Source organism: Xiphophorus maculatus, chromosome 22 (genome assembly GCF_002775205.1).
Source record: "Xiphophorus maculatus strain JP 163 A chromosome 22, X_maculatus-5.0-male, whole genome shotgun sequence".
Lineage (NCBI taxonomy): Eukaryota > Metazoa > Chordata > Actinopteri > Cyprinodontiformes > Poeciliidae > Xiphophorus > Xiphophorus maculatus.
This window is the reverse complement of record NC_036464.1, coordinates 8,512,962-8,540,559: the sequence shown is the minus strand read 5'-3', so window position 1 is coordinate 8,540,559 and position 27,598 is coordinate 8,512,962. Positions and strand designations below refer to the sequence as shown.

Sequence of the window (27,598 nt, the reverse complement as noted above, 5' to 3'; positions counted from 1 at the left end):
GTGTGGGCAGTGAAATTGCATTAGAGTTCCCATTTTTAGGATGAGATCACTGCTTGTATTGAGCTGCTGTCACATGCGTGGGAGTTATTTCTGTTAGTCATTCCTAGCCCAAAGAGGTTTCAAAATGTCATGCAGTAAAATAGCTTGTAATGATGTTTTTGAGTGCTCTTGTTTAAGCTTGAAATTTAATCTGCCAGCAACTAGCACGCTAAAAAGCTAAAGTTCCTTTGCTGGGTTTTTAGGTGTTGGACACTGTGGAGGGAGGGAGGGAATGCCAAAGCTTTAACTTGATACTTGCCAGAACACTTTTTGTTCTGACTGCTAGAATAACTAGCTGCAGGTTTCAACAATGTAGAGGATGATTAGGGATCACATTACCACTGACTCGGTGCAGTGTTAAGCAACTGCAAGCAGTTATGAATCAGGACTTACTGTAAAGTTTTGATGAGTGTTGCATTTCAAATAATGGTTGTCCTGATTGTAGGGAAATGCTGGCAAGGGATCAAACAAATGTCTCCTGGTAAAATGGAAAGCTGAATGCCTGAGAACAAGGTGAAGGCAAAGCGAGAAAAAAAAATCCACTGGAGTGACTCATGCTCCTTGCTTTCTTTGTGTGGAAAGTGAGAAGGGGTTTTCCTTTGGAGCAGGTTTGTTTACCATGAAGTCATCGCAACGAAGACGGCCTTACTGACACTTCAGAATTTTTCAAATGCCTCCATGCAGCGCTGCAAGGAGCTGTGCAAGTACAACAAGTGATACTTATGTCTAGTAGTGGATGCTCGAGCACCACAAGTGGATTTCATTTTCTCTCACTTTGCTGATGCTTTCGTTCTCTCATAACTGCTGTGCATGCTGGGGTGAATGTGTAAACCGATATTGGTGTGAGCTCGATCAACCCTGGATTGGACAAAACGTGTTTTTGGGAAATTGAAATGTAGATGGGTGAGTTGGACACATCACTTTTTTTGTGCCTTGTGCTGGTTACTTGAAAAGCTTCAGAACTCTGTCATAAGTTACTTAAATTAGTATAAAATAAAATGGTTTTCTCAGAATGAGGATGTGCATGTTTTTCTATGAACTTCTAGATGATCTTTGGTGTTTTTTTGTTGTTGGGTAGGCACTCAGCTTGCCCATTGGCCCATACGTCTACCTTTCTAATCGTAGGGAGACCTCTGCACCACCTCAGGCTTATCTGTTAATCAGATCAGTAGGAACATTGTTGTGAGTTGACAGAATTTTCTGGTGGAGGCTTTGTTATTAGCCATTCTAGAGAAAAGAGGGGGATGAAACGTCACTAGGAGGACGGGTAAGTCTTTGGGAAATGGGGAAAGTTCTCCAAACGTTGGAAGTATTGTAACATCTAAAACTAATGTGGTGACACTTTTGTGATTATTCAGGTCCAGCAGTGAATGAAAAGACTTGGATAGCGTAGGGTTGGAGCCAACAAATTGAAACTTGCAAATACACATGCATGTCCTAATTATTACCAATGATTGTTTTTATTTATTTTTTTGTTGTGCTGATTTTCACTGACACTTCTTATCTCTCTCTTCTCTTCCTCAGAGATCCTATACTTTGATAGTGGAGGCCTGGGACTTTAACAATGAAACCGGTGGTGAGTATTTCTTTCCATTTGACATCTACGTCCTGCCCTATTTTCTCTTTACTGTCTTTTGGCTGTCCTTCTGGCAGCACCTGGGAGACATTATGTTGAAGGTCAGGGAAGGAAGTTTATCCTTCCCATACCCCACTACCCTTTTGCTCAAGATCCACAGGCTGTTTTTTTTTTTTTTAAGTGTGCTGACAGGTGCTTGTGAGGGCAGGAAGAAGAGATGGTGAGGCAGAGGAGGGGAGCCTCACTGCCCACACCGGCCTATAAAAATGTTTTTATATGGCCGATGACTGATAGCAGGTGCTGCCAACTGAGGTCGGGGTCACGCTGTCTCACTATCACTGAGGCGTAAAACACAAGAGTTCATCCAGAATGTGCAGCCCGGCCTGCAGTCTCCATGCAGGGGTCCGTGGCCTCTGAACCATGACTTCTCGCAGATTAAAGTTCCTGCTGGTGCAGGTGAGCTCGGAGCGCGCTCACTGGGAGGACTCAGTGCGCCATTCAAAGACTTTGCACGTTTTTCTCATGAGTGTGGGAATAACATGGTGGTCACACAAGGCAGAAATCTAAATCCTGGCTGCTGTTAGGACTCCTGCTGGTTGGTGGTCAGGTTGGAGATGGTGTGGTGACCTGCATTGAGGGCAGGGCCTCAACTGGAGTGTGTTGTCTGAGCTCGACGAGGTTTCGGTCTTTTCTGCTGCATTTGCCGTTCCCCGGAGAACTATTAGGACAGTAGTGTGAAAAGCCCTCTGAATGTGCTCTCACTGTTGGTTTAACTTTTTTATGGTTGGCAGGGTAGCTCACAACTCTGCTACCTTCATGTATGTGGCTGAGCTTGATAGTTTTCTTAATTTAAATACCAACTTTTAAGGAATCCCAATAGTCAGAGTTACTAGAAATGCATCTTATGAAGACTCAAATTTAGCTATTTTCAGTGTTTGTGACATGTTTAACAGTAAATTCAGAGAGAGGGCATGAGAGTTTATGAAAATAACAGAAAGACTGAACGTATTACAACAACGTTGCTTTGTTTTTGTTCTTTTAAGCTAAGCTTAGTGTTTGTCAGTTGTGGCACATACCTGATCTGTAAAAACTGACATCCTTTTTTAAATCTGAGTAACTTTAAAGATCTCAGTTTTCTGACCAATATGCTCAGAGATTTTTAATTTAGTAATACCAACCATGCTAAATGTGGCATTTACTAATTTAAGATGTTAAAATTAATCTGATTGATGCTTTAATTAGGAAGTCCTGGAAGTACTTCTCTAGCTGGAGCACAGAGAAACAGGGCAGTGCTGTTTCTTTACCTGTTGCTGATCACTAAGTAAAAAGAAACAATTCGGAGAAACTTTCGTCACAGCACATGCAGATAGTCATGGTGTAGAAACTTAAGGAGTGCCACCATCACTCTGGTGAAGCTTACAGTTGGCAAGTATGCACAACAGGTGTTAGGGAGACTGGACATGCTACCTGGGCAGAACGAATCACCAACTAATTAACTGGCTAACAACAGCAGGAAAAACGTTTTTGAACTGTATGCACTTTATTAATTCAGCATCCAAGTTTCTCAAGATCAAAATGCCAATGAAGAAATGTTAGATATTTTGCACCTGTAATAAGTATGTTTTAGTAGCCATAGAAATAATAGTTTGTTTAAAATTTGATGTGAAGCTGGCATATCAATGTTGTCAAACTGTCTCATGACAAACCAATGCCTAATTTACTGTGATACTCATCTTTTAATTCTTTCGTCACTCCAAAGTGTTAGAACAGGAGTTGCTTTTAGATAACATTGAAAGCTTCAAAAATGTTTCAGAGCCAGAATGATTTTTTTTTTTTATGGAGCTGGTGTGATTTATATTGGGCCCCACGGCAGGCAGCAGGTAGCGCGGCTCTGCTACTCCTGACACCACAGGCCAGCAGGCGGTAGAGAAATGCCACACAACTCCGCTCTGGATTCCACGGTACTGCGAAATGTTGCCGGGCACTGCGATTTCAGAATCCAAACGCCGCAGCGTGGTAAATAAATAACAGCGTGCACACACACACACACACACTCGGCATTGCGTCACACTACAGAGGGAGCGAGTCACCTCGCGGTCAGCCACCTCTGCTCTCGTGTGAGCCACAGTAAATAATGACTGACATCTTTTTCATTCTCTCCCAGGTGGAAGATTAGACATCAGGTAGTGAGTCGAGTGCTGCATGTGAGGCAGAACGAGTAGCATTTCATGTGTGGAGCTTGTAAGCAGACGGCGTCACGTCTGGAGATTGGGTCCAGTGTGTTTGCACAGTTCGAGTGTGTTTGCTCTCTGTGTGAAGCTCATTACTCCTGGCACAGCCAGCCCATAAAACTTTCTCTATGTCTGAGAAGATTCTGGGTTTGTCATGATCTTGAATAAAATACAGCTGTTTTATGATATCACAGCATTCACGTGCAGTTTTAAAACAAAAATAAAGCCATCTAATCACCTTGAACTTATAAGAAAGCAGCAAAAATATCCCCACTGCTCCAGAAATGGTTATATATTGATTTAATACAGTTTTATTAATGTTTTATAACATAACTTATCATTCTAAGTGTGATTATAGAGAATAAACAAGAACTAAAACTGCCAATTGTTTCTAAATCGGAGTGATTGGTTGCACTTGTTTTTTACACCCTTACTGTCCTGATGAACAAGTATCCAAGTTGATACATCTGTTTTCATGCACAGAAAGAAGCATTTGTTTATCAGCCAGCTGAGTGGTGGTGCTCAGCAACTTGTGTGGAAGGGGCAGCACAGCTGCTTCATACAGCTGAAAAACGCTGGTCCTAACAGCTCTTTCTCTGTCTTCTTGTTAAATACTGAATCGAGTTGCACAGAAAATTTGTCCAATTTCTAGAATGGTGAAATTCGGAGATGCAATGAGTTACTGGCTCATTGACAGGAAATACAGTGGAGAGAGAAGGGGAAGATGTGCAGCAAATGACACAAGATTGGGAATTGAACCAAGGACAAATGTGAATTTGATGTTTCAGTCTCTTTGTCATGGGACATGCAGGATTTAGAAAAGTTGGCACCCTTTTGGAAATCTTAAAGTTGAGCGTCTATGATCTGTAAGGTGCACATGTAGACTTGGATATGTGTGTCATCGTTTTGTTTGCATTCACCATGAAATGGTGAGTGCTGTTTTACATTGGGTCATAAGGTAGTTCTGGGCGATACGGGTTAAAAATCTCCAGATTTTTCATACCACATTTGGTGTCTGATTTTAATTGATTTTCTTTCCCCTAAAAAATACACAGCATCATAAAAACTCAGTTGACCTGAGTTCATAGTTGAAAAAAATCAAAGCTGTAAATATGCTATAGTTCTTAGTTGGCTGACATCACTCTAAAATATGAAATATGGAAACCCCAAGGAATGCATTGGTTAAAAAAAAAATAAATCAAGATTTTCCCAGAATTAAATTTTCAAAAACAGAAATGTTATTAAATTGACTTATTGCCTAGCTCTATGAGGGTCCTTCTGAACCTTCAATGCTTATTCTGACAGTTGAAATTTTCTCATAAGCAAAATCAAAGTGACGCTGTTTGAGGGAGCTGAACAGCAGTGTACAGCAACATGTGGGGGAAGGGTTACACCGTGTTAGTCTGTGCTCCCTTCACCTGGAGCTCTCATTAAAGGAATTTAACTGTAGGAATGGTGTGACATAAAACTTTTAGTGACCTGTGTCAACTAGTATCATTTACCGTGGAGACGGAGTGTGTGAAAGTGTTGATTTTAATACTTTCTGTTAACAAAAAAATGCATCTGAAAGAGGCCGGGGAAAAAGTCCCAAAGGCATGCTGGCAGCTCTCCCAGCAGTGACTGAGGCATCAGTGTCCTCGCACTGTAATTTATGGCTGCTGCGGTTCTGTCCTCGCCTGAGCAGATGCAGAGAGCAGCATCAGAGACCAGTATTATCCATGGGCTGTAAAGCTTCGGATCAGAAACCCAACCAGTGAGAGCTGGACAGGGAGCGTGAGAAAAAAAAGCAGTTAAAGCGCTCATTAAAGGCATCCTTTTCCCTTTTTTTTCCTGCATTTCCTCCTTGTACTTTTCTTCCTTTCTAGCACACATAGTTGCCTTAATTACATATAATCTGCTGTATCAGAGATCTCCTGCAATTTGTGTCAGAAATTTTTGAGGCAGTTTCGGGTTTCCAATTTATGGTCGAGAACTTAACAACTTAACAACACCCAATAGCACAATGTCGGACGTTGCACTCTGCACAGCTGTTCTCTCAAGCATTTGAAGAACAGTGAAAAAAGTTCTCATTGTGCTGATGTTGATGTGTTGTAGGTTCTGATGGGAAGCTGATAGAGAAAGCCTCTCATTCGGGCATGATCAACCCAAGCCCACAGTGGCAGAAACTGACTCACAACGGCCCGGTCGCTCAGTTCGAGTACGAAATCCGGGTCAGCTGCGACGAGCACTACTACGGCTTCGGCTGCAACAAGTTCTGCCGACCCAGAGACGAGTTCTTCGGACATTACACGTGCGACTACAATGGAAACAAGACCTGCCTGGAAGGCTGGTCTGGACCTGAGTGCAACACAGGTAAGCCCAGCGGAGGTGGCAGGCTTAAGCACATCACTGCGGTGGAAATGGTGACGGGCGGCAGCTTGAGGCAGTTGGGTTTTAAGCTGATGAACAAATCTTTAAAAACTTCACCACACAGACTGTGTAATCTGTGATTCATGCTGATGCACTGTCTGTTTCATTCAACAATGCCTTGTTTCAGATCTCTCTCCGTCTGTAGATGTTTCAAGATTATCTGTTTTTATCCTTCTGTACAGAAAACAATGTTTCATGGTAAAATAAAAAAAATCAGTCTGCACAGTAGTCAGTTTCTGATTAAATATTTTACTGTGCTATAATTCTGGGTGTTGGCAGCTGTGTTTATTCATACAGACAGCATAGTAATTATATTTACTGCTATAATTACAATGCAACCAAATCGAGCTAAATTTAAATCTAGTTATGTTTTTAAATGATCGTGTTCTTCTTCTAGCTATTTGTCGACAAGGTTGCAGCATTGAACATGGATCGTGTAAGGAGCCAGGTGAATGCAAGTAAGTGTCTCGAGTTGCTATGTTCAATTTATCCTCCTTAAATGAAAATAATCTCCTTTAATTTGGGATGTTCATAAAATTGCCCCTTTTTATACCATCTTGCTCATATGTATTGAGGTTGTTTTAAGTTCTGCTTTTCAAGAGTTTATCATGTTCAGGGCCATGACTAAGTGTTCATATTACTTGAAGTTTTGCACATTTTGTCACTTTTCTCACATTTTGCGTTGTATTTTATTGGGATTGCATGTTGTTTATCAGCGGAAAGCAAAAATGCAATTTGGAAGTGGAACAATTAGGAGGCATGCATTACAAATAAAAATCTAGAAAGTGTTGGCATTCAGCCTCTTTTACTCTAAAGCCGCTATCTAAAATCAAAGACAACCAACTGTAATCAGATCTTGGCACTGTGTATAAATTTTTGGGGGGATGTGAAGGGAGCTCCAGGACCATTTCCAAGGCCTTAACTGAGTTTTGGATTGAAGCTGCTAGACTGGGCCAAGACGATGCTAAACAGCCACAATTCAGTGCTAAAACAATGACATTGATCCGCTTACGTGGCAAAAGTTATCAGTCAAATCTGGTTCAACATTTGGATGAGCTTTTTGTGTAGCTAATGGCTTCTAATGCTATTTATTCACACAGCCAGAGGAAAAGCTCAAGCACAGATGGGTATCAGAGGCGCAGTTACATCTCCTCGTCCCGGAGGAGGTCCTGGTGATCAGCTCATTGCACAGATCAAGATTTCATTGCTTGCTTTAGCTGTCTGATTTGGCCATAACTCACTCACCAATGGATGATCGTGTTTGCCTTTTTCAGCTTTGTTGTTTTTCCCAAGCTTTTGACTGAATCAGATTTCTTGTAGGAGCCTGTGCTGCTATTGGCAGAACAAGAGGTTGACTCGCTTTAGTCTTCTGACAGGTGTGGCTATATTTAAAGCTCGGGGTTTAAACTCTCGAAGCTAGGTCCTCTGCTATTGTAGTCAGTGAGCCGTTTCCCACCACTGGGGCGGTTGCGGTGTGTTTAATAACAGCAGTACATAGCAACACTGGCTTCAGGCGAGGGCAGCCTCCTTGTTCCTAGTTTAATGTCTGCAGTTCCTCAGCAGATGATATTCCTGAGGGTGTTTTTTTCTTTCATTTCAGTCCCAGTCCTCTTAGAAAACTATGAAGGAATTTGCTAATGCAGATTCAGTAGCAGGGTACAACGTAACGTCACATTTAGGCATGGACTAATATGACGAGATTCGTAGTATTGTTGTATTTGGATAAAGAATAAAAACCGAAATGATTTCCAATGTTTAACTGATTCGATCCATTACAGAATATTCAGGATACTGGTGAATTATGCTGACATTCAATGTTATAACATTTAAGTTATTACTGAAAGGATGTTAAACCACAGAAATGATGTGACTGAAAATGTCTTGTATGATGATGCATCAAAATATCAGCTGTTAGCTGGAATTCAGCCTAATCGTCTCAGACCAGTTGGAAAACAAAAAACAATCCTCAACACTCCTCAATGTAAATGCTATAATAAAGAGCCAAAAAGCCAAAGCTAGGCAATGTTTTGATCAGTAAGGATTTAAAATAGTCATAAAATGCTTAAAAGGTCTTTTTCAAATATGTCCAGACATGTTTTTGATGGATTCGCGCTGCAAGAAGGCGAGAGAGAGCAAGACTTTCAGCGAACGGCTGGAAGGCTAAACAGAGTTTCTATTTTATTCTTCTTTGATATTAAACATGCTGGACTTGGGAATGGGAGTGTATCATAGATACCCGCTATGAGACTGTGCTAACACTTTAAAATTGTTTTACTAAGTAAAGAAAACTGAAATTACATTATGAGAGATCTAAAAAAACTCTTTGAAAGGCTTGTGTTTTCTATGACGTGTTCAGTCATGTCTGTGGTTTATTTAAACTGTGAGAAAGAAAAATACTTTTAGCAGATAATGGGAAAGCTAAACAGAATAAAGTGACATTTCTTCTTTATCCCTTTGAGCTTAAAACTTTTGTTATTGATTTGAAATGCTTAGAAATGTTGGTATCCTTTAAATCTAGGTCTGTTTTGTAGGGAATTGCACACAGAAACTACAGGTTTTTTTGTAATGCTAATAAAACATGCTACAGGCAGTCACATTCACTGCACTAACTAAGTAACTTGAGCTTCTGCTTCAAACCTTCCGATAGAGGATTTGCCCATTTTTAAGAGCGCAGAGTGGACTGGTGTTTACTTAAGCACCATGTTTATTTTTACTTTCCACTCGTTTTTTTGAGGCTAATCAGCGTGCCGCTCCTCCAGGGGGACGCTGTTTCCTGTCACTATAGGCTCCACAGCAGCAACAGTATCGTAGCTCCGCCACCTCCAAAGTGCGGACAAATCAGTCACGCTGTTGCAATTATGGAGCTGAGAACAAAAAGGGCAACGTTATCGGTGTAATTATGGACTCTAACGTTTGAATGGTCAGCAAACAGTTTATCCTCCTCCCGCTCTCAGCCTCGAGGCACAGGCCTGCTCACTGACTCATGGGAACCAAGACGAGCAGCAGTGAAACAGCTGAAAGGAGGGCCGAGCGCTCCTCTCTGTGTTAGAGACTCCAGTGCCAAGCCGCAGGCACAGCATCGTTAAAGGGAACGTCTGGTCGCATGCTAATGTTAGCCACCCCCAAGGTCCCATTGGAGCTGTAATTTAGTGTTTTTCTTTGTTTTCTGTTTGGTTAAAATGCTAAAGCACCCATGTATCCTTGTGCCCACGTATTGTAAAAATGCAGTTGCATAAACACTCGGCTGCTTAAAATTTATTTGTGGTGTTTATTCTTGTGTGAATACTGCCTCTTTGTTTTGTCCATACAGCTCCTGGGCTGCAAATGCTGCTGTGTACTTCATTAGGATCAGATTATTAGGAAGGAATCTGGAATAAGTGGAGGATTAGGATATTTACAGATGCCATGGGGATTATCTGGCCTTATTGTAAATAACATTCTGCATGTGCTGAAGTTTTTTATTTTTGACCTCTTGTCTCGTTTCCGATTGTGTTGCAGGTGTCTGTATGGATGGCAGGGCCTGTACTGCGATAAATGCATCCCCCACCCGGGCTGTGTGCATGGCACCTGCGTTGAGCCATGGCAGTGCCTGTGCGACCTCAACTGGGGCGGCCACCTTTGTGATAAAGGTTATTCCTCACTCTCCTTAGTTTCGGCTGCATTCACAGTTGCAGTGGATCTCAAAAACAAACATATCGCGGTTAAAGTGGCAGGTTTTTGAAATGTAAAAACAATGAAAACCGTCTTAAATGTAACCCATATCATTAATAATGCTACAAAACAGCAAAATGAATCTATTGGGATGAAAATTCTAAATATTAAACTTCATAAGCTTGGTTGTTCAAGTTTGTGCACCTTAAATATTTTGTTAAAGCAAACATTTTCATGATGGTGTTCATTCTGACATGAAAAAATTCTCACATAAATCAGATTGTGAGGACATGTCTTGTTTTTAGCCCCTCTCAGGGACCATACAGATTATTTTCAAGAAAATGACAGTAAGCTGTCCTAAAGCTTTAGTTTTCTGCTGATGAATCCATAATTATGTCAGTTACACCTCAGAGCATTATGCTGCCACCATTGTGTTTTGGTCTTATGTTTTTTTTTTGGTTAACACATTGCTGTTTTTGTGCCTAAAGTACACTTAATAATAATAATAGTAACACTTAAGAAATACTTTATTCATCCCAGCAGGGAAATTAATTTTATTCTATATTCTATTATGAATTGTTGTAAAAAATTCAGGTTCTATTTCACCAGATCAAAATGGATTCTCACACAAGATATATAGTGTGTGTGAAACAGACATATACAGGTGCTTTCTGTTCATGTGGAAGATCACCAATATTTGACCCATATTTTTTCACTCCCTGTGCCAAGGTGTTGGTATATTTACCTAAAAGTGATGTAGAAATGTTTTGTATATTTTCCTGACTGATATATTTGTACAATAAGATCTTGTGTAATTTATCTGCCAACCATGGTTTTAAATAATGGCAGCAAAATGCTGAACTTTATTCAAGGTTTCAGTCAGATTAAATCTAAATGTGTCTGACCATTTATTAGCTTAATCGCTTTTGCATGTTTTTTATCTTCTATTTTTTTCCCCCTGTTGAGTTTTTTTCAGCAGAAGTGTCATGTTAACGTTGCTCTCTGTTAAGGTCACATCAAATAAATCTGGCTATTGATAGACTATAGAGCAATGGATGTTTTAAAACCTCATTTCTTCCTTCATCCAGATCTGAATTACTGCGGCACTCACCAGCCATGCTTGAATGGAGGAACGTGCATCAACACAGGACCTGATAAGTACCAGTGTACCTGCGCTGAGGGTTACTCTGGAGCAAACTGTGAGAGAGGTGAGGCTCTGGGACGGATATTCTCAAGGGGTTTCAGCTGCAGAGAGCTAGAAGGTTTGGGCTCTGTGAGCCTGCAGACTAAAGGTCAGAGGTACTTTGGGTTTGTAATCAGAGGAGGTGGTAACTTGCAATAATCTGTTTCCACTTGAGTGTAAGTGCCCTCCTCCTCCTCCTCCCAAGTCAGGTAATCCACCGATTTTGATCTCTAGAGGCCGGTCGTCCTTTTAGCTTCTTCAGATGAATGCGGTGCTAAGGTTCAGCTGTTGTGAACACTTACCATGGAGATGGTTATTTTCCTCATTAAATCTGAGCCTCGTGAGGTGCTGACAGCTTAACTGCGGGGATGTCAGGAAACGATGCCCTTTGTAACGTGAGGTCTGCTGACCGGGACTATGGTAGCCCCTCCCCCCTCCTCCTGGCATACCAAGAGATGATCACCCCTCACTGCTCTATTTGTTTCTGGAGTAAATCATTCATTTCTGATTCATTTGGGATGCAATCATCCCTAAACCCGTCCGCGCCTCTCCGTTAGAACGGCGGGGAGTCTGAGGGAAGTTACGCTGCACTGGTCAGGTCAGCATAGCATGAAGTATGGTCTCCTGGCAGTCAATGCTGTTGAGGCGGATAGCGAGAGGGAGATTGGGGCGGGTTTTTTAATGGCGGGCTTTTGGAGCGGGGGAGGATGATCTATGGATGTGTTGTAGTGATAAAGGAAGGAATTTTGGCTGACTTAGTAAGTTGGGATTTTATGCGATAGATAAAAAAACAAATATTACTGCATAATTGTGACGTGGAAGGATGAGAATTTTATGTTTTGATATCCTTGGCATGCATTCATATTCACCCCCTTAACTTTGAGATCCTAAAAAATGGGTGTCTACAGTACGATTTTGTGCGGCTCTTTTCCACAATTCGAGAATACTACAGATTTATTTCACTAGACTGACGGTGAAATGCTTTAAACTAAGTGAAGTGGAATTTACTTCACTTGCAAATTAAAATAGTAAAGTTAATAACTTTAACAAAAGTTGATGGTTATTAAAAGTTATTAAACTTTTAATAACCATATTTTTTTATGTTCATTTTAACAGTAACTTTTGACAGTAGGTAGCACCACAAACATCCGGTAACTTTTACTCTGAGGTAGAATAGGGCACATTCATTTATTAAAAAAGACAAAATAAGAGGGTTTAAAAAATAACAACAAAAGGAGGGACACCTGTCATATTCTTATAGCAGCTTAGAATACATCTAAAATGATTTACAGATTCTTTTTGTGTATATATAAGGCTGGTGAATTTCATTAAAAAAATGTGTAGTTTGTTTACAATAAAATTGGAAGAAGAGCATTTTTTTTTCTTTTTTGCACACAACTACATTTTGCTCCAATTGTGGCCCTACTAGGAAAACATTTGCCCTCGAGTAAAACTCAGTTAAACCAGCAGGCCTCAGAATATACATTCCTTCCATTTTTCACTACTTTATAGTGTTCTAACACATTAAATCTACTTGTAATGTGACAAAATGAGAAAAATGTATTTCTATTGTATAAAATGATGCGTTTCTTATGTGACTTGTAAAAAACACTTTTTTTTTCTTTTTTTTTTTTTAGCCGAACACGCCTGCCTCTCCAATCCGTGCTCTAATGGAGGGAGCTGCTCAGAAACAGCTCAAGGCTACGAGTGTCAGTGTGCGCCTGGCTGGAGCGGCCCGTCCTGCACCACCAGTAAGACTGAATCTGCAACGTCTCAACAATTAACAGAATCAAAGAAAACATAATTTCAGGTTAATCATTTCCACCTGCTGTTGCGCAGATGTGGACGACTGCTCCCCCAGCCCCTGTAACCATGGCGGGACGTGTCAGGACCTGGTGAACGGCTACAAGTGCCACTGTCCTCCGCAGTGGATGGGGAAGACATGTCTGATAGACGCCAACGAATGCGACAGCAAGCCCTGTGTCAACGCCAACTCCTGCCGCAACCTGATTGGCAGCTACTTCTGCGAGTGCCTGCCTGGTTGGACGGGGCAGAACTGTGACACCAGTGAGTTGAAAGCTGCAGCTGTTGAGTGGGACACAAGTCCAACTCCTGGCTGGTGGTTAGAAATAATTTCCATTCAGTCAGTCCGTGCTGAATTTACAGCTGCAACATGAAGGCATGAAGCAAAGCAGTGACGCTTGTGCAGTGTAAACTTGTCTGCAGTTCAATTATTAGACCTTTGTGTGTGTGTGTCTGTTGTGTGTCTGTGGTGATTAGGATGGGCTCAAAACAATCTGAGCTTGAGTTTCACTTGGCAGCCGACTGGATTGCTCAATACTCTTGTTGTGCACTTTCTTTTTTTTCTTTTCTTTTGCATTCCCATCATCCACGTTTCAAAACAATGTTTTTAAAGGCCCCAACAATGTTTTATGTGCACTAGGAACATAAAGCAGAGACTTGTTTCCTAAGACTAACAATTACCAGAGCAGTTTAGAATTAATCCTCTGATTTGTTTTTTTCCCCATGCAGACATAAACGACTGCAAGGACCAGTGTCTGAATGGAGGAACCTGTAAGGTAGGTGACGGGTCAGAAACCATCCGGCTTGGTCAGGTTGTAGCTTTGACTCAATAACAGAGACGTTTACGGGGGCAGTTATAAATGCAACGGATATAAAAAGTTTACACACCTATTAAAACTTGATTGGAGTCTGCCTGGACCTTTCAAAAAATTTTATTCTTCTTCTGGTGAAGACATTTTCTTTGGGGCGTTGTCTTCATCTTCAACCTTCTGAAGTTTGGTGGTTCTGTGCAAACATTGGGTTCTATTTGACTGCAGTTCCAGCTTAAGGAACATCTATTACATGGTATGGTGCTGGCACTGCCATACATCATTTTTTTGAATTATGGATTAAATTTCATCAGAGTATCATGTTTTCCCTCATGTTTTTGCAGACTTCAAATACGATTTTGTTTGTTTGTTTGTTTTTCCAACTGGTTTTCTTTTCCAACTGGTTTTCTTGCCACACCTATCTCTCAACCTTTTACTTGTGAAGAATAAAGGAGATAGTTGTTACCGGTTCTACACACCCAGCCTCTTTAACGTTGCTGTTGGTGTCTTGGCATCCTCTAGGATCCGATTTTTTATAGACGATGCATCAACATCCAGTACTTGGTAATGCTACAGACGTTCTATGTTTTCACCCTTTAATGCCGGCTGTGTTTACAGTGATTTATATCTAATGCTTTGAAAATAATTTTCTACCTGTCTCCTGATTGACCTTTGAAATGGTGATCCACCTGGTGCTTTTAAGCTCTAAAGCTTGACTGAGGAAATGTCAGAGAGAGTTTCTGTCAAGTCTGTCTTTGGGAATCTGTGCCTGCGGAGATTTGGCATATGGACAAATGTAAATGATTACTTTTTTCTCCCAGAGTAATTAAGAATCTTCAGTTTGCTTCCTTATTGAAACCTGAAACAGGATCTTTAAACCTGGCATTTTAACAGTGGTGTGTAGACTTTTTGAATCTGCTGCAGCTGAATCAGATTTCCTCAAACCAGAAGCTGAATTGTTTCTGTTAAAAATTATCATGAGGAAAGTGATTTGAAAGGTTTTTAAAGGAGGAACATGCTTTTCTCCAGCTTACCAGATTAAATTACAGTGAGCTCCACTCAGTTGAGCCTGTACCAGGAAAATGTGTTGAAATAATCGTAACATCACCGCCCACCCCCGTCGTTCCCGCTTCAGCTTGCTCCCTTTTTTCTCACAGTTATTGTTTGGGCTCCACTCAGCTGGAGCCATTGGTCACATGCATCTGACGTTGATCTGAGTTTGTGCCTTTCTCAGGACCTGGTGAACGGGTACCGCTGCACGTGCGCCCCCGGCTTTGCTGGCGAGCACTGCGAGAGGGACGTGGACGAATGTGCCAGCTCACCGTGTCTGAACGGCGGCCGCTGTCAGGACGAGGTGAACGGCTTCCAGTGTCTGTGTCTGACCGGCTTCTCTGGGAACCTGTGCCAGGTGAGATGTCCGCATAAAAAAAACATGAATCCTAAAGATGTAGGTGGATATGCAAGAAGAAGGAAAAGCATAGAAAAAATGTTTTTTTAGTCTTTATGCAGTTAGCAAGACGATAAATGTCTGAATTTTTAACAAAGCTGCTCCAGCTAATCTAAACCTTCCATCCATCCGGTCTTTTCATCAATACCATTAGTTGTAACCTTCATCCATCCATCCTCCCTCCCTCACACTGAGAGTTTTGTAACATCATCTTGAGGAACTGTGTAGGACTGGTTCTGTTAACCCGTTGTGGGGCGAGGCTGCTGTATTGTGGCGTTTGCAGCCACACCCTGTTAAACTCCTGCTGCTCTCAAGTCCTCCCCTCTTAAAATGGATGGTTTTCTAGAAGCTGCTCCTGGCTGCAGTGCGATGCATTCCTCAACACTGAAGTTTTGACTCAAGAGGACGGCTCCTGTGTCTCTGCCTTGTTGTTTTTTCTCTCCTCCTCTCTTCATCCCTGCCTTGTATGTGTGCCTGTGTTGTTTCCTGGCACGGCCTGAGTGGAGGATGCTCGTGGGGATTTGCTTTGTTTTCTGTAGCAGAAACTATATCGGTTATCACGTTCTCTGCTCACCATTCAATGCCTTTTCTCTCTCTCCCCTTAGCTGGATATAGATTACTGCTCACCCAACCCGTGCCAGAACGGAGCGCCCTGCTACAACCGGGCCACAGACTACTTCTGCGCGTGCCCAGAGGACTACGAGGGCAAGAACTGCTCCCACCTCAAAGACCACTGTCGCACCACCAAGTGTAAAGGTAAATCTCCCACTTGCAGCAACCACAGGCTTTTTCCAGAAAGCTGCTGAAAGATGATCTGTGCACCGTGCAGTAGTGAAACATTTCACCCACATTTTTCCCACGAGAGCAATACTTACTTAGTTTTCATACAGTGAAGTTTCTTGGCGGAGTCGAGCAGATTTGATGCTCTCTGCTCTAAGCTAAGCCGTTCCCAATGAGCCCAAACGTGCAGAAATTTCCTGAAGATCTGGCAGAAGCCCGACAGCGCCGTGTGTGTTCTCAGTAATGACTTGGTGGGCTACCTCTTCTTTTCCCCTTCAATGAGTGCGCAGTCTTCAGTGCCTGCTCATGTAATTGAGTGAGTGGACCAACCACAGAGGCAGATACCAGACAGTGGGATTCTCTGCGCTTTTGGCACAAATTAAGTGATTTACAGGGAAGCAAATTCACCTCATGTGCCTAACCTGATCAGACAGGGGGAAAGGAGGGGATTTTAGTGCAGTGGAAAAAAAAAACAGTCACTCTAAATTGCTTAAGAAAGCATGACCTCTTATTGCTGTTTGTCCCATCAACGCCCCACCATGACCTTCTCCCCCACTGCCGCAGAGCCGAGTAGAAGCTTCCACTTTTTCATTTTGTCACATTACAACAACTTAATTGAGTGCAGTTTACTCAGATTTCATGCAATAGACCAACACAAAAGTAGAATATGAAAAGTGTGGTGTGCATATGTATTAATCCCCCTCTACTCTAATACCTTCAAATAAACTCAAGTGCAACGATATAAGTGCAATACAACTGCAAACTTATTAAAGATAACTAAAAGGACAGAAAGAGAGGGTCATGGTGGCACTGGAGGAGCCGCAGAGACACAGCTTAGGTGCAAAACCTATTACTTGTACGCTACACAAATCTGACCTTTTAAGAGTGGCAAAGAAACTCTGAGGTTCAGACAACATGTGGAACAAGGATCTCTGGTCGGATTAACTTTTTGGGCTGGTGGGAGCATCATGCTGAGGGGATGCTCTAAGAGCTGTTGAGAAGATGGATGGAGATAAAGATTGGACGATCCAGGATGGAAATCTGGTAGACCAGAGATGTCCAAATGTGGCCCCTGACCACAAATCAAAATGCAAAAAAGATAAATAAAAAATGGTGGCGTGGATGCAGACAGTCACTTCTTGCTTTTGTTTTTGAAAATTAGATTTTTGTTGGCAGATTTGTGGAATATTCTTGTTCCTGGGAATAGACTAAAAAGATTTTCTAGACCAAGAAAAATAAAGAAAATTAAATAAAAATGAGGAAACTACACATTTTTTCATTCTCTCTCAAATTTGTTCTTTTCTACTTTTTCATTAAAATATTTCAGATTTAATGTATTGCTCCTCTTGTTTAAAAGAAAAATAATTCACAATTGAATTATTTTGATATTTTAATTAGGGAAAAAAATACCTGAGTATTATTACCTTTTTGGAGATTTTAGAACACGCTTGGAGCTGTATTTTCAGCAGCAGCTGATTCTGTACGTTTTGACTTGGCGGCATGCGCCACACTTTTCGAATTTATATTTGTAGAAAGTTTTTTAAAAACATTTTCCTTACAGATAAAAATTGCACACTCCTTTGTACAACAAAATCTCAAATAAAATGGTGCAGTTTGTGGTTTTAATAGGTCAAAGGTGTGAATGTTAACCTTGTCTCCTCTCTCTGAATCATCAGACTGAGAGCAAATTGTTAATCCATCTTTAATATTTCTGGTCAGAACTTGTTCCATTAATGTCTGTGGTGTCTTTTTGCAGTGATTGACAGCTGCACCGTCGCCGTGGCATCTAACAGCACGCCAGGAGGAGAGCGTTACATTTCGTCAAATGTGTGTGGACCTCACGGTCGCTGCCGGAGCCAAGCAGGGGGTCAGTTCAGCTGCGAGTGCCAGGAGGGCTTCCGAGGGACCTACTGCCACGAGAGTACGGCCGAATTTACCGTCGCCATGGCAGCATCACATTTACTCTGCACTATCACAGTCGATCTCACCAAGTCTCTCTCAAACTCTAGACATAAATGACTGCGAGAGCAACCCGTGTCGCAACGGAGGCACGTGCATCGACAAAGTCAGCGTCTACCAGTGCATCTGCGCCGACGGCTGGGAGGGCGATCACTGCGAGATCAGTGAGTCACACCGCCTCCTCATCCTTACCTCATGTCGCTACTCAAACCGTCTCAACAGAAAAATGTGTATTCCATCGCCCGTTTGATATGCCGCCATCAAATCACACCCACCTAATATTTCCAGACATCGATGACTGCAGCACCAACCCCTGTCATAATGGAGGGACATGTCGAGACCTGGTGTCTGATTTCTTCTGCGAGTGCAAAAATGGCTGGAAGGGGAAAACCTGCCACTCACGTAAGAGCCTCCTCCATTTTTTTTCTTCCCTTTCTTTATTTTCCACACCTGTGTTGTCTGTCCGTGCAGGCTTATGGTATGTGCTCATGGCTGTACTCAATTATCTGTTACCTTAAAAACCCTGAGATTTTTCACGCATACCTTGCAGGTGAAAGCCAGTGCGATGAAGCTACATGCAACAATGGGGGTACCTGCCATGATGAGGGTGACACATTCCAGTGCAAGTGTTCCCCAGGCTGGGAGGGCACGACCTGCAACATAGGTGAGCAGCAGGCACTGCATCTTGGTGTTACTCCTTCATATTTAAGGTGAACTTCTCAGATTTTGTCTGGATTTTTGATGCCTCCAATAAAATCCATTGTAATAAATTTCTATTAAGCTATTATAAAGTCCAGATGTGTACAATTTAATCTCAGTATGAAGTAGGGCCAGGCGGTATGGTTTAAAAATAAAAGCTCAGAGCTCTTTTCTTTTTTTTTATTAGTCCTAAATTTGATTTCAGACTTTAATCAAATTTTTCCTCACTTTTTTTCTTTTTCTTCTATTTAAATTAATCCTTCTGCAAGTTGACCTGAATTCAAATTCAATAAATAGAAGCTGTAACACAAGTTGACCAAAAAGGGATGTATTTCTTGGATGGGCTGACATCACTCTGAAGTATGGAAACCCAAAAAGTGGGGGAAAAAATTTTGATTTTTCAAAATATAAATCCCACAAATCGATTAATCTCCCAGCCCTAGTATAAAGGCAGCCGATCTGTGACGTTCTGAGAGGTTTTGTTAGAGAACATTGGTGAACAAATGGCAGCATGAAGACCAAGGATCACAGCAGACAGGTCAAGGGGCAAGTTGTGGAGAAGTTTGAAGCTGGGATAGGTTCAAAAACAAACAAACAAAAAAAAAAAGATCGTAATATTCAAACGTCTCACCAAGCTCTCGTCAATTCACAGGAAAATGGAAAGAGTGTGGCACAACTGCAAACCAGAGCTGCAAGATATCTGGAAAAACGTGTCCTGATATGAAACTATGACTGCATCTCAGCCACTAAAATATATTGTGTGTTGCATCAACGGTAGAAAAAGTCTTATCAAGCCAGATATTTTATTTGGAAACAGAAATTTGCATTGCACTTTAAATGTGGTAATCCTTCCAAACTTGCAATGATTACTTCATGCTGTGCAGTAATTTCTGCAAGCCTACCAAAACACAATAGTCACACGCAGGTAGCTGGAGGAGCCGCAGAGATGCACACCTGAGATGGGAGAACCCGCTGAGAAGTCTTGCACTCTACATATCTGGTCTTGTTATGAAACAGTGAATGGGAGAAAAGGAAATCTTGAAAGAAAACTGAGGAACTTGTGGAAGAAGGGACTCTGTTCATATGACAAATCCTAACTTTATGGCTTGCATGCACAGAGCTATGTATGGCTGTGGCTGCGTCATGCTTTGGGGATGTTTTCTTTTTTTCCTCCCTAATAAAAATGCATTTAAAAAGCCACACTTTTTATATGCAGAGGTTTTGAAAACCATCATTTCACAAGTACACTTTACTTTAGTGTTGATCACACAGCAGCTCCAGTGCAGCTGTCCTGCAACTTTCAACACAGCTGAATTAAAAGGTTGAATTGCCTCCTAATGATGCCAGCAAAAACCTGTCCATAAACCATTAATTTAATTAAGATGCGTTGGACAGCAGAGTGCAGCCGACCCAGTGATTCAACACATAAAATCTAATTAAAATAAATTATAGTCAGCCCTGTCTCGTCTCAGATGCTCATCAGCTCCGTTGTGGTTATAGCGATGAATTTTATCCCTCCACTCTGTCAGCACTCCTCAGTTCTCCCATCTTCAGCCCCGCCCATTTCTCAGTGCCGACAGATATCAGCTTAAATTCCCTGATTACGCTGATGGCACACATCACAGCTGAAGCAAGAAAAGCACCCAGAATCAATTTTAACCAACTCATCTAAAGTTTAAGGTGTACCACTGCAATGATGGTTGCATTTATCACTTTCCTCCCCTTTCTTTCTCAGCCAAAAACTCAAGCTGTCTGCCCAACCCGTGTGAGAACGGAGGAACCTGCGTGGTGAAGGGGGATTCTTTCACCTGTGTCTGCAAGGAAGGCTGGGAGGGTCCTACATGCACTCAGAGTAAGTGGAAAGAACACAGAGGGACATTTATTGCTGAATAAATGATCATAAACCTCATGCTGCTTAATGCAAAGGTGAAGATCTGTGTCTCGTTAAAACCAGCAGTCATTTTTCCCTCTTTTTAATTTTTCTTTATAAATTTCTCCTTCTCCATGGCTGATGCTGGCCATGAGAAGAGGAGAGAGAGAGAAAGGGCAGAGGAAAGTGAAGACAGATGTTTCTTCCCCGGTCCCACACCCCAGCCCTCTCCCTCTTTCTGTCGTTGCATTCCTGTCCAAACAGTGACATGTCTGCTTGTTCTACAGCCTTCCTGTATTCCCCCAACTTTCCTGGGATCCCTGCCCTGTACGCTTGTAGTCCAGAACATAAATTCCTCTTGCGGCTGTTCCTCGTTCAGAGGGGGGAGGAAGAAATGGGAAATTAGGGTGTGGAGGTGTACGGTCATTTTTTATTTTTTTAGTGCTCTGGTAGTAATACAGAGTGATCAGGCAGTGTGGACCCATTATGCCTCTACGAACGCAAGCTCAGACGTGCTTTTCGGTTGCCAGTGTGCGCTGAGGACCTCCATATGAGGGTGGAGAGAGAGAGAGAAAATAACACCGCACTCACAAGTTTTTGTCTCTCTTTTTCCCTCCCTCCTTTTTTCTTTCTTGCACAGATACCAACGACTGCAGTCCCCACCCATGGTAAGTGAAAGCCAAACATTTCCTGTAGATTTCAACTGGTGTAAACAAGCTGCTCCTCCTGTGTGGCTCACCTCACCTGCATGCTTTCTTCCTGCTGAGAATCAGGACGAACACCTCCCTTCATTCCTGGGATGCAATCGCCTAACCCTGTTTTGCAAACTCTCCCACGTGTGACTCTTGATTAACACAACGCTTTCAGATTCTTAAGCACACGTTTCCCATTATCTATATAGTGATAAAAAACAGATTCATATATCTTACAATATTGAGAATCTGATTTTATGTTTCTTTAAAGAAAAATCCAACCTGACATGGTTTGTTTTTAAACCTTCAGTTACAACAGTGGGACCTGTGTGGACGGGGATAACTGGTACCGCTGTGAATGCGCCCCAGGTTTCGCCGGTCCAGACTGTCGGATCAGTGAGTATTAAACCTGCCTTCACTTTATGCCTGGTTTTTAGTAGATGTATACAGCAGTAAGTCTGCTCCGGGCTGGAATTTGCATTCTTTCAGCCAGCTGACAGTGCACAGCAACGAGTGGGGCCGGGGTCGTTCCATACACCCAGAAACGCATCCGGTCACCCTTACACTTTCCCCTTACCCGTCTCAAACAAACCTAGAACGACAAACCTTGTGGTGACCGGAATCGGTAGTTTATTCTGCTGCTTCTCCAACGTAAACGTAGAAAATCCAATCTTTTACCGATCTCCGAATGCACCACATCAAAAAGCTCTGATGTAATGGCAACACTCTTCAGTGTGGACACCATTGCTGACGGAAGAAGACTGAAAAGTTATCTGTTTTCACAATCTGTGAGGTTTTAACAGTGAAATCAGAGGAGACTTGTAAATTTTTATGACACCATTTATCTGGAAATCATATTTTCTGCAACTTGTTAACTTACTGAGTCACAGATTAGTTATGTGAAAGGACAGTACAAACTACTTACTTCTATTTTGTTCTTGTAGACAATTTAGTTTTTACATTTTAGTTTAGTATTTCTGTGATCCATATAGATGATATTGGTTTATTCTTTATAAATTCTGTTATATTAAATGAAAACTTAATATTGTGCTGCGTTTATTTTGGTTTTGATTCTTATTTGACTGTTATGATATGTAATTATGACCACTAATTAAATTAGAATGAGTCCTGATAGTAAAGTGTGCTTATTTGAGTCATTTGCTGATGATTAAAGACTGTTCAAAATATCAATGTGTAACCATTTTGTTGTTAAAATAAGATTTTACATACTGCTATATAAGTTGCAAGATGTTACCTCTGCTCCTAATATAAAACTTAATGACTGTTTAGGGTAAGAAGGCTGGCAAAATATTTACTTATATAGTTTTCAAGGGGAAATCAGAATCCTCTAAAAGCTCAGACATCTGCCACAAAACTCTGATCAGTGCATCTTTACTTTTGAGCCTGTCAGTCAGTCGGATCATGTCTTGCAGCCGGACAATCAGTCACTTGCAAACGGAAGGTCTAGTCGGCCAATTATCTGAACGCCGGGCTGCAGGCCAGCCTGAGCCATTTTGGTGTCACTCCACCGGGCCGTGTTTGTGTCCCCAGGGGTAAAGCAGCTTAGCGAGCCAGCAGCTAATCAGCCATGCTCTCTGACACTGATTACTCAGACTGTTTTCCCTCTTAAAGGCTTTCAGATGGCCACATTCTTTCCCATTGCAAACCCTTTGTTCTGCTTTGTCCAACCTTTCGGTCCTGCATACCTGCTAATGACGACTTTCTATAAAAGCTCCAGGGGGGGGCTGTCCAGGGCTCATTTTAGGCCTGTTTGCTTGTTTAGTTTTCTTTTTGATTTTGTTAAATATACGTGCGTAAAGGCACAGTTTTCATGACGCATGATCCCAAAGAATTAGATTTGAGCACTGATTTAACTTAACTCAATATCTGAACTCTGCATGCCTGTGCATTTTATTCCATAAACAAACAATTTCTCCTCTCTCACCCTGCTTCGCCGCAACAGATATTAACGAGTGCCAGTCCTCTCCCTGCGCCTTGGGATCCACCTGCGTGGACGAGATCAACGGATATCGCTGCCTGTGTCCCCCAGACAGAACTGGACTCCACTGTCAAGACAGTATGTCCTCGCAGGATGGGGAAAATAAGCAAATTATTTTGTAAGCAAGTTTATAACAATATGTTTGTTTGGCTTTTCTTTTTTCTAAAACATAGAAACAAGAAAGCATTGCTCTAGTAATGGGCATGTTGCCGCCGATGGAGCCAGCTGGGAAGAAGACTGCAACATTTGTCACTGCTCAAATGGAAAAGTGCTGTGCACAAAGGTATGTCAATACACAGAGTGGTGGACAGATTTATTGGCACCCTGGCTAATCAGAAAATGTGCTAAAATTACTTGTTCCATAGTTGTTGACACTAGTATTAATATAGAGAGTTAATGTTAAGACGGAGATTTTTTTGGCAAAAATTCGCCAAATTTTAATTTAAAATGCGATTCTATTTTTCCAAAGCCAATCGAAGCTAGCCCACAGCATCACAGATAATCCACCGTACTTAACAGTGAGCATGAGGTGTTTTTGACATATTCATCCATTGTTTTATCACAAACCCACCTGGAAAATTTCTTTGCTGAGTAGTTGTGCCTTTGTCTCGTCTTAACAAGGTGCAATCACAGTCCCAGTAGACTTTAGAAAACTCCACTAGTTAACATTCAGAGTAGTAGGACAGAAAAGGCTTCTTTCTTCTGACATCACTCCAAACAACAACCTAGGATGTTGATAACATCTAAAGTTGTTGCTTTGGTGACTGCAAGTTGTTTTTTGTTTTTACATAGCTCTAGATTTGAGGGGTTTTTTTTCTAGGGATGGTGCAAAATGATTGATTTCTGACTAATTTTTCTATTAATTATTCTTCCAAAAAAAATAAATAATTATTTTATTATTAATTTTTACATTGAACTTTTGCACTTTCCTCAGTTCTACAAAATACGATTAACTAAGTTCAACACACCATTTTTGAGGAAAACTGTTCTAATTTGATTAAAATTGTAGGCAAAATACTTACAGCTTGTGTCAGTCAGTTACAGAGCCCTAATTTGTAAAACTGGAGCTGGTTTGCTGCAGCTCCAGTTTTTTCTCGTAGGCACTTCTTGATTTATGAAGATCAGCACACATTTGGCTCACTGAAATGCCAGGTTCTTTTGTCTTTATCATTTTGGGGTTTAGCTAAAAGAAAGGGGTTATTTTTGCCTAATCATATTTTTTCTGGTCCTAAAAAAATGCATTTATCTTTAAAGGTGGTGTTTTGAGCAGCAACAATCAGGATTTGTACTCAAATTAAAAGTACATTTCCTAAACATTCAGTGAAAGTTTATACTGCAGCGTTTAGCCGTGAAGTGCACGATTCCTCTGTTTACTGATGACAGAAGCTCCCTGGGGAACCTCACACAAAGTGGTTATTGACACAAAGGTTGTGTTTGTGGGTGTGTCCTGCTCTCGGCAGTAGGTAGGGCTTGCCACTCACCCACAACAACACAGTTTGTATCTGGGTGGAGCCGGTTTGGGAGCGTCAAATTCTATACTGGGACGATACAGTTTTTGTTTTGTAAAGAAACACAAAGGCTGTATTGATAATTGGTGTCGGATGAATTTTCGAGTGAAGTTCCCACAGCCGCACTGGGCCAAACGGACCTTGGGGTTGTGCTATTATGCTTGGCTATCACTAGATGCACAATGGTTGTAGTAATGCAGCCGGAGGGGAGAAAATGATCCGGAAGTGTAAGATTTTACCATTGTTGCAACTTTTAATGCGTTCATTCCACATGATGCATGCTTTTTGGCACAAACTGAGAACCCCCCACACCCATCCATTTCCTAAATAACCCTGATATTGCGTGGAAATGCGTGTGACCTCATCCCTCATGGCTGGTAGGGTTACACCCACAGAGTGGCAAAGAGACTAATTGACGATGAACTGCGTAATGGGCTAGGAAAAGGAGAAAATGTGAAATGATGTGGAGCTGCAAGACAGACTGAACAAGTGATCAAGGGTGACCCAACCCAAAACAGATCATATTTTAGGATTGTGTAATTTATGTCACTTCTTTTTTTCCCCGCTGCAGATGTGGTGCGGCCCGAAGCCATGCAAGCTCGGCGCCAAAGGCCGAGGCGGATGCCCCCCGGATCAGAGCTGCATGCCCCTCAGAGAAGCCCACTGCTTTGTGAAACCCTGCCTGGAGCTGGGCGAGTGCTGGGGCTCCGGCCTCGCTCAGCCTCGAATCAAATGCCACCCCAGCTCCTCTTACCAGGACAACAGCTGCGCCAACATCACCTTCATCCTAAAAAAGGAGATCATGCCCACGGTAAGTTTCCTCGGCACTTAGAAATGAAGAGATTAAATTATCGTTTGTTTGATTCCTCTCCTGTGGGAGGAGGTCGTAAATGAATTAGATCAGCTCTGTGGGAAGGATCAGGTTTAGAGAAGGCCATTTCTCAGGATAACAAGCAACTTAAGAATTCATTCATGCCATTTAAACACGTTGAGTTCATAAAGCATGTGAATATTCCTGCTCTTTATAATTGAGTTGTCTTAATCTCCATTTTGTTATTGAAATAAAGTTATATGAATTAGAAGATTAATTTTAGGAGATCACTGCTGAAGAAATGGAAACTGGCAGATTTTTCCCTTGCTCAATACATTTATTAAATGGATCAAAGTGATATAAATGTACAAATAAACTGTTAGAGTTTACTAAAAATCAGCTAAAAGCATGTTTTTTTAATTTATTTTTTTAATTTTATCAATTTTTTTGTGTGTGTTTGTGTTTCCTGTCCGGTGATGTGGCATTCAGTACTGTTTGAGAGTCAAGGTGAAGCCCAACAGATTTACCTTCATGATTAGAGCATTACAGCTTTATTGAGACGTATTAAACATTATTAGAAATTCATTTGAATTTATTTAACCTGAAATGAGGAAAAAGTTTAAAGGAAAGAATAAGAAATGAGCATAAAGAGAATCCAAGTCGATGCCCTGGAAGTCTGCCTCTGCACCTGCAGAAAGAAGAAAAAAACTAAACCAAGAATCCACAGCAACTAACAATACATATAATTATAACATCATCCAGCATACACAGTACAAGTTAATACAAGATGCATTTAATGGCAACCACACCCCAGTGCATCTGAAAAACTGTGTGAAGTTTCTCTATAAAAGAATCTTTTAATGCATAAATGTGGATCATCATGTAATGGTGAACTACATGTATTGTCTCCAAAGATCTTTCAATCAGTAGTTTTCTTTTTTCTAAAAGAAATGTGAATAGAAATTTGTATCTGCCAAGAAAATCCTGATTGGTTGGTTTCTAGTTATAATGAGGGATAGACTCTCTACTTGCTGTGTAATTTAAGTTAGATAAACTTGAACCACATAAGAGTTTTAACCTTTTTTTTTTTTTGCTGAAACATCGTCAACAATCCAGTTTTAGTCCTAATTTCTTGCTGCATCATTATCTCATCTCTTCTTCATGGGTAGGGTTTGACCGTGGAAGGAGTTTGTAAGCAGCTGAGGAACCTGAACATAGTGAGGAATTTTTCCTTGGAGCATTCTGTGACTATAACCTGTGACCCGTCGTTCTCGGCCAGCAACGAGATCCACGTCTGCCTGGTAAGTGCCTCCTCCCACTCAGTCTGCCATATGTTTCTCAGGAAACTTTACTTTGATTTATAGCCAGCAGGGTGAATTCCCAGCAGCACTAAAAGATGCTTTAATGGGACGGGCTTAGACTGAGTTATATTGGGTGATTAGAGGGGAACAAGCAAACATGTGATGTATAAAATCAAAAACTGATTTTGAAACCTTTCTCTGAATCTAGTCTACTGAAGACCATCGTTTGGATCGCAATCCCATCAAAGAGATCACAGACCGAATAATCGACCTGGTTAACAAGGGCAACGGGAACAACACCATCCTCTCTGCCATTGTCAAAGTTCAGGTGTCAAGACCCAGCAAAACTGGTATGAAACGAGTCTGTCTCTCCCAGACGTGCACACACTTGATCAGTTGATAATGCCACACCTTAAATATGACAGCAAACCTTAAAAAGATATTTGAAGAGCATTTCCTTCCCTTCCTACACATGAAACCTCCCAGGTCTCACATGTGACGGCGGTTAGCAGAGTGTTAACGTCTAGCCAGAAGTTCAGGATACAGAGCAGAGCTGCTTTGCTGCGTGGATTTCAATGGACTCAGGGAGTGGTTGGACTTCTGCATGTCCACTGTCCATCAATGCAGTACCAGTAGCCTGTTTGTTGACCAGACAGTGCCTTTCAAAGGCATATCTTCAACTTTCACCTCATTGTACTTTACTGGATCTTTAACAATGTATTACATTTGAATATAAATCATGCCATCCATTTGAATTTAGGATGTCTTATTGCCATACCCTTCAATAAAACTTTCAACTTGTAAATTCAAAGACCCTAAAAGACCTGTAGC

The 27,598-nt window shown here is 41.5% G+C and overlaps 1 protein-coding gene across 1 annotated transcript in view; it reads left to right on the top strand.

Moving 5' to 3' along the window:
* The window catches only part of jag1 (jagged 1), a 37,984-nt gene that overhangs the window by 8,367 nt on the left and 2,019 nt on the right, over positions 1-27,598 (top strand). The window contains exons 3-24 of the mRNA XM_014469377.2: positions 1,564-1,615; positions 5,941-6,198; positions 6,653-6,713; positions 9,754-9,884; positions 10,995-11,114; positions 12,727-12,840; positions 12,929-13,156; positions 13,622-13,668; positions 14,936-15,109; positions 15,754-15,904; positions 17,685-17,849; positions 17,938-18,051; positions 18,176-18,289; positions 18,438-18,551; positions 20,322-20,438; positions 21,097-21,124; positions 21,459-21,544; positions 23,112-23,225; positions 23,321-23,430; positions 25,227-25,466; positions 26,636-26,767; positions 26,976-27,117. Coding sequence (XP_014324863.1) covers positions 1,564-1,615; positions 5,941-6,198; positions 6,653-6,713; positions 9,754-9,884; positions 10,995-11,114; positions 12,727-12,840; positions 12,929-13,156; positions 13,622-13,668; positions 14,936-15,109; positions 15,754-15,904; positions 17,685-17,849; positions 17,938-18,051; positions 18,176-18,289; positions 18,438-18,551; positions 20,322-20,438; positions 21,097-21,124; positions 21,459-21,544; positions 23,112-23,225; positions 23,321-23,430; positions 25,227-25,466; positions 26,636-26,767; positions 26,976-27,117 — 2,812 coding nt within the window. The remainder of the gene's footprint in view (positions 1-1,563; positions 1,616-5,940; positions 6,199-6,652; positions 6,714-9,753; positions 9,885-10,994; positions 11,115-12,726; positions 12,841-12,928; positions 13,157-13,621; positions 13,669-14,935; positions 15,110-15,753; positions 15,905-17,684; positions 17,850-17,937; positions 18,052-18,175; positions 18,290-18,437; positions 18,552-20,321; positions 20,439-21,096; positions 21,125-21,458; positions 21,545-23,111; positions 23,226-23,320; positions 23,431-25,226; positions 25,467-26,635; positions 26,768-26,975; positions 27,118-27,598) is intronic.